This window comes from Saccostrea cucullata, unplaced genomic scaffold (genome assembly GCF_032062105.1).
Source record: "Saccostrea cucullata isolate Sc308-1 unplaced genomic scaffold, CSIRO_AGI_Scuc_v1 ctg237, whole genome shotgun sequence".
NCBI lineage: Eukaryota > Metazoa > Mollusca > Bivalvia > Ostreida > Ostreidae > Saccostrea > Saccostrea cuccullata.
Window position 1 is genome coordinate 52407 of NW_026931975.1, and position 7169 is coordinate 59575.

Here is a 7169-nt window from a genome sequence, read left to right on the forward strand (position 1 = left end):
CACTTCTAATTTGTTAGCCAATGTACACATGCCGAAGATGCATATAAAGAGCTTTTAAAGAACCTATGGTTAATTTTTGGTCATTAGATATGTGTTATTGGTTAGAAATTTAATAAGACTATCAAACATATGCCAATCAAAGTTAAATAACTTGCTTTATAATTAAGTACAGTGTATTCAATATATAACGTCAGAGTCAGAAAAATGATACATTTTGATATTTTTATGCCCGTAAAAGCCCTTACGTTGGTCTCATTGTTTTACATGTAGTTCTAAATATTTTTACAGTGTGTTTCCCATGTTGGTTACATGTATATATTTGAATCAATTTTCTGATCTTTTTTGTTAAATGCAATAAAAAAAAATAATTATATTTTGTTTTATTACAATCATATTTTTTGTATTTTGCGTTGTCTTCAGTGCAAAAATAAAATAACGCAAAATATAACAACGAAAAAGCACGTTATTAAATTTTGCGTTGATCTCGATGCAAAATGTAATAACGCAAAATGCAATTATCTAAAAATCGTGTTATTACATTTTGCGTTGATATCGACGCAAAATGTAATAATCCAGGTTTATTACATTTCGTGTTGTTATTACATTTTGCGTTGTTACACAGCCCTCGTATAGCTTTTAAAATTAAAAAATAAAAAAATATCCAGCTTTTATAATATATTTTGTTTACAAACATATTATATTTATTATGAGTCTTTAAAAAAGCCTGCTTTGTAACACCTTCCACTAAATATGCAAAAAACTGCACTGTATTGATAGTGAATATACAAAATGAAATCGAGGATTTCCAGTGAAGAGGAAGATGTAATTCACGATTCCATTATCAATGACTCCTTTATCAATATCATTGATATGTGGAAGCTAAAGATTCCATCCTTTAATTGCTAATTTAAGCTGGTATTTTAACTAAGTTCATATTATCTTCAATGTCCATTACCCACATTCCTGTTTGAAATAAACTGACCTTTTATTCTTTCTTCTTATGTCTTGTCAAATATTTCGTTCAATTTCACAGTGAAATACATGTATTTTCTCTAATCTCTACTCTATCTCTATGATTACTATACCCTCCAGTTTTTCAGGCGGGGGTATAACACCTTGAATGTTTTCTATGTTCCTTTACTTTCCGAAATTTCATCGTTCATATTACTCATATTCTGGGATGAAATCTATTTCCGTCATTTTTTCCATGTACACTTTGTCGAATTCTTCGTTCAATGCCACAGTGAAATAGTTTTTCCAATCTCCCACTTCACCTAAAAAGTTTATGATAATATGTAACTGATTTTAGACAAATATATCAATGTAAAATGTAGTGTTCTATTTCTGCAAATGTCTTAATTTTCAATAATTTCTTTAATAGAGCGAGTTATCCTCCTTCAATTACCTTCCACTGTTTGTTGAAATCGCTACAGTACTGTATACAGGGTTATTTTCGTCCCGCAATTTTTTCGCACTTTCACACAATTTTGCCCAGTTTTAAATTCGCCCAGTCATATATTTTTGTTAAGGAAATATACTGTATTCTTTGAATTCGCGGTATTTTAAATCCGCCCAAATGAGGGGTAGAGTGAAAAGGGCCTATATAAAACGGGGGCGAAAATTCCCCTGTTTAGAGTATACTTAGTATACAAAGGATTCATCATGTGTGTGTGTTGATGAGGTGCTATGGATTTAGTGGGACATTTCTAAAAATTTACATCCCTTGGACAATTTATCTTTTAATATATTGAATCTTCTGTAAAAACAAGTTTCTTACGAAATGAAGTCCTTCCAAATACATAAAAATTTGCCCGAATATTGACCCCAAACGATTTTTTTTTTGAACGATTCAACGGTACAGCGACTGTACATGTACATTATATACAGCTGTACATGTACAACATTTTCATTTAAAAATAAATATACACCATTTTCATTTTAAATGTATATACACCATTTTCATTTTAAAAATGTTCATATATTTTTACAAAACACATGTGTTAAGGAGGGATTTTTCCTCATGTTTTTAATTACATTTAAAAATTTAATTGATACAAGACGACAAAAATCACCAGGTGATGGTATTTGTAACAACGAGATTTAATTTAATTTATTTCAGAAACAATAATAGAAAGCAAATGCTGCTGCAAATCATGTGATGCATAAATCTTTTTTTACAACAGAAAGGAGATATTTTCATACGCCACTGTACCACCAAAGATATAGTCCCTGCTAAATTTAAACCTCAAGTTACCTGTCTATATAAGGTTGTATAATTATGAGGAGGAAAGAGAAATATATTATTTTTTAAATCCCCGCCATATGAATGTATAGGACGGATAAAAGAAAACACTTTCAATATTTCATTCAGTCAAAAGTTTTTCAATACTAAATGGTGGGGTTTTTCTCTCCATTTTTTAAGGATATTTTGTTTGATAAAATGAAAATGATACCTTTTCTATACACTACGACATTTTCATTCAATGATAATTCCCTCATAGTTTCGGCCATCAGATTATCATCCCTGACGACTTTGTCGGCTTCTTTCATCTTGTTGAATGAACATTTATCTTCTATATCTGCTATGAGCTGATTGTCCCCTTTCACGCCTAGAAACCTGGCCAGTCTCAAAAGTTCTTCCTTTGTGTCCTATAAAAGCAAGTAAAGGAACATTTACTTTAATTCAACTTTATTCGTGTTTGAAAAACATTCGCGAGTTTCGCGACCAACTTTAATTTATTTATCGCCGTGAACCAGTAAATACGAGAATTTAAACATGCATAATTCTTTATTATTGTAATGTTACTTATATCAAGAAATGATTAAATAAATATACTAAGAGAAATCCCTTACTCTTTTGAGCTTCTCATATTCTATTACTAACATCTGATTCTTTAATGTGGCTGCTTTTTTGAGGAAGTCTTTGTTATATTCAAACCATCCTCCGTGCATGGCCTCTGAATTAAAACAAAATATAAGCACATGAGTATCTAAATGAGTTAACGAAAGAAAAGAAATGCATAGAAGTATATTGCATTATGATTTATTAAGGTCTTCCGTCTTCACGAAAGACCTTATAGTTATTGCTCTGTTTCTTATTATTATTATTATTTTTCTGACACGATATCTCGACAACTACTGGATAGAATTACATGAAATTTTCAGGAAAGATGTGTTGTAAGATACTCTTGAAAGTTTCAAGACAGTTTTTGGAAATTCCTCTCTGGTGCCAAGTTTTGGACCATTTTCCTGATTTTAAAATGACATTTTGTCTACGATTAAACTCAAAAACGGTAAAAGATATCAATGTGAAACTTTCAGAGTTTATAGATGATGATCAATACTTTCCAGGACGCAATAGTACTTCCTGTCGCTACCGGAAGCCAATTCAAAAAGTCCAAATTTTCAACTTTCTTTGTTTTTCAATATTTTTCATTTATTTTTGGAATATTAATAGAGACACTTCTATTGATGCTTACTATATAAGTTGTTTTAATATATCTGAACTCTAGGTATTAATATTTGAAAATCTAAAGCGGGCCCAAGATGGCGGCTGTCTCTGTCAACTCCGGCATTTCGCGAGTAGGGGCTTATGGAGGCAGCTGAGCGTTTGATTAAACCATTCTGAAATAAGGATACATGAAATGCAAAAAACTACTCGGACTATCACGTAGTAGAACGTTGCAATTCAGTGTCAATCTTAAAAAACTTTATTTACGTCTCACTGCTTTAGTGTTACTGGGCTAGATACGATATGTAATGTGTACAATGTGTTAAATATACTTTCCTAACGCCGAAATAAAATAAAGGTGATAAGAATGTTTTATTTAATTAATTTCATTGAAGCTAATAATAAGTACAAAGAAAAGGTGCGAATATTTACGCGTGGCGTTTGACACGAAATTATGAATAATGTCCCGCCTTTTATGATTCTTAGACAGGTGCACTGTTGCAAAAGTATACACAAGTATATTTAAAGCAGTATTCCCAATAGCTAAATGGTTCGCGCGTTGGGGAGAAAAGAGAAAAAAAATGCGCATTCACGTTGGCGACCTGGATTCACTCCTCCTTGTGATCAAAATTTTTAATCGCTTTTTAGTTCGATTTTACAAGTTTTTTTTTCCTGAATCGGACGGAAGACCTCTCGTTGCTCGCAACGAGATCGTATCTAGTTATTTTTTATTATTTAATTTTACTTTATAGGGTGCACTTTTACTACAGAAATCATTTTACTTACTCGGTCCCAAAAAGTCCTCATGGACAAAATCTTCGAAACTTGTATCCTTGATATATCCAGAAGAATTAAATATTTTAAACATAGAAACTGCAGTGTCCTTGGGGTTTCGAATAACTAAGATAATTTTTCCGCAGCCACTCACGTGTTGTTTTGGAAGCCATTGGAATGGTACATGTGTGCTTACAACTCTGTTGTAAAGATGCATTTGACCAAGGTCAGAAAATCCCTCCAAATACACGGTCTCTCTAGAATTACTGCAATATTCCGCCTTTCCTTTAAGCAACATTTCAGTCATTTCATACACCCAGTGTGTTCCTATTTTAAGTAAATGTGATATATTATACATTGTATAAACATATATTTCTTCAATTTAATGAACATTCTTTGTTTATATGCATTTTTAAAATGCTAGAGTTACATACGACGTTTCCCCACTGCTGTTTGTCATGTAATTTTCTCCTTTATTTTTGTAAGTTTCGTATGATGATGATATATATATATATATATATATATATATATATATATATATATATATATATATATATATATATATATATATATATATATATATATATATATATATATATATATATATATATATATATCTTGAAACTCACCTGATCGTGGATATGTCGCTAGAATGATTGCATCAGGACCTAACATCAGGTCCCTTATAGACGTCAGGGTGTGTCCTGGATCTTTCAAAAATGTGGGGATCTTGGGTAGGTGGAGTCCTTCATAGACTGGAATTTCCATATCACATACATCAACCGCCATGATGGACTGTCATAAACAAACTGCCTTGGGCTATTTCTTGATCTTTAGGTATAAATGAAATGTATAATTGATGAGATAAACGACGGGGCTCTTCAAGTTATATATGTTCTGATTTGAATGATGGAGTGTACTATCTATGCAAGAATAATTTTTGAGGTCAAAAAAAAAATTTGGAATGCAATGTAGGGAATTGAAAAGTTTTTGTGCTGATCAATTATGTACATTCAGGTATAAAATTCTGTTATTGTATAGCAATTGCTGGGTATTTATTCTAACAAAAAATATATTTATTACTAAATGCATGACAGTGTTTGTTGCTCTGCATCAATACAACCTCTGCATTTCTAATATGTACCTCTCTGAATTTCAGTTGATAGAGAATAAAGTGAATTTTTGAACACTTTGTATTCTGTAGTACAGGGATGGTCAAAGGTATTACTAACCCTGTGGTTTAATTGTTTTAGGTGACATTATATGTTATATTAAAGGCATTTGAAATAAAAGCATGCTCATTTCTTATTGCATTTCAAGCATTTTTTACTCAACAAGTATCTAGTAAGCTGTAGTAGGAAATCAAACAAATCATATTTCTATTACCATGATTATATTATGTTACTTAGTAATTCTTAAAAAAAAAAATCAATATATTTATTACACTAAAAAATAACAGAAATGTCCAATTTCATCTTATAGTCATAAGATATTTTTGTGAAAAAGCCACAGATTCCTAGCTGTAGGAAAAGTAAGCTTCCACTGTTAGTTTAATAAGTATTTTATTCATGATATACAAAGAAGTATACAATGTAAGTGTGGATTGAAACAGCAGGCCTAGGGCCTATATTAGTTCTCTCCATTGGAGATCAAGTGCAAATATAAATACTGTACATATTTGAAGTTTTACAAGGACATGTATTTTAAACTAATATTGAAAGGGTTACAGAGTACAAATTTGATGAAAAAATGAGGGAGAAAATAGGGAAACAATAAAATTTATATAAATAAAGCGCAGAAAAGAGGGGAATGCTCAGAACCATATGTTTTTGTATACTTTCAACCTAAAAGTCAAGGTTGAAAGACATGCTGCACAATACTTAGTATATTTTCTTATTCTAAAATCAAAGAACAAAATATTTTCTCTAAGAGTAGACAGTCATAACCAGATAATACGGTACATCTCTTGGTATATCATGGTCATTCATATATGTAATTAAAGAGTTCCTGGCAGGACTATAAGCTTCCCCTGTTCATCAGACCATATCCGCTAGGAGGCCCATTTATTGATAAGATATCATATTCTGTAGTAAAATTCAGAATAAAAGCAACGTTATCACGGTTTGTTTAAAAGTCAGCTAAAATATGACCCAATGGTAAGTTATATTAGCTAGTAATGTTAAGATAACGACAATAGAAATAACAAAATGCTGACTTTAAATGAGGCTGCTAAATCCATGTGAAATCAACTTATCTGTAAATTCTTGAATAAATTGTAGCAAAGTGCATTTGAAGTTTCTCTTTACCATGATTATGTACAAGGTTAATATTTGGATATCAGGAAATCTGAAAGAAAATTAAGACAAAAAAGATTTAATGAATTGTGAACAATAAATAGTATACAGTTTAAAACTTAAAGGTTATATAAATCGACAAGCAGCATTAATGAGAGTCAAGTATATGTGTATATGTGCATACCCAATAATGGTGTAAAGCATAATTGATTTTTTTCTTCCATTAGTGTTTTACTATTTTCTGAAAGAAAGATTTTCACTGGCATTGTCTATTTTTACGATATCTCATGAGTAGAATATTAAAGTTTTAATTATAATATAAAGTCATTTCTCACTATAATTTATAGAAACATACTGTGTCTTAATGATTATAAAACCATATAGTCACGGATATACTTACAGTGCGTTTTTGTTTTTCATTACTGATTAAGTGTAAACGGATATATACTTCACAGATAGTTTACTTAAGGCCAGACAAGAAACTGAAAACGAAGGTGGATATGAACTCTCTGGAGAAACTTGACGATATACTACAAATGTTCATATTGTAGTTTATATGTACATATTGCACATAATGTGTTTTTCACCTAAATAAATACGAAAATATCACCCAGGATTTCTTTGTCATGGATAGTGACTCAAGTTCTAAA

General features: G+C 30.8%; 1 protein-coding gene across 1 annotated transcript; it reads right to left on the reverse strand.

Annotated features, from left to right (window-relative positions):
- Nucleotides 1-662: 662 nt before the first annotated feature.
- LOC134234158 (sulfotransferase 1E1-like) lies at nt 663-5042 on the reverse strand. The gene is made up of 5 exons (XM_062716220.1): nt 4855-5042; nt 4238-4552; nt 2854-2957; nt 2454-2649; nt 663-1274 (listed from the first exon to the last, which is right to left on the reverse strand). Exons 1-5 carry the CDS (start codon nt 5012-5014, stop codon nt 1165-1167), a joined length of 885 nt encoding a protein of 294 aa, XP_062572204.1. The 5' UTR covers nt 5015-5042; the 3' UTR covers nt 663-1164.
- Nucleotides 5043-7169: the final 2127 nt, after the last annotated feature.

Bases quoted from the DNA above. Each gene is read 5' to 3' on its own strand.
- LOC134234158 (XM_062716220.1), bottom strand. From the start codon at position 5,014: ATGGCGGTTGATGTATGTGATATGGAAATTCCAGTCTATGAAGGACTC. The intron at 4,553-4,854 runs GTGAGTTTCAAG...TACTTAAAATAG, and splicing joins AGCGACATATCCACGATCAG to GAACACACTGGGTGTATGAA. The intron at 2,650-2,853 runs GTAAGGGATTTC...TTGCTTTTATAG, and splicing joins AATATGAGAAGCTCAAAAGA to GACACAAAGGAAGAACTTTT.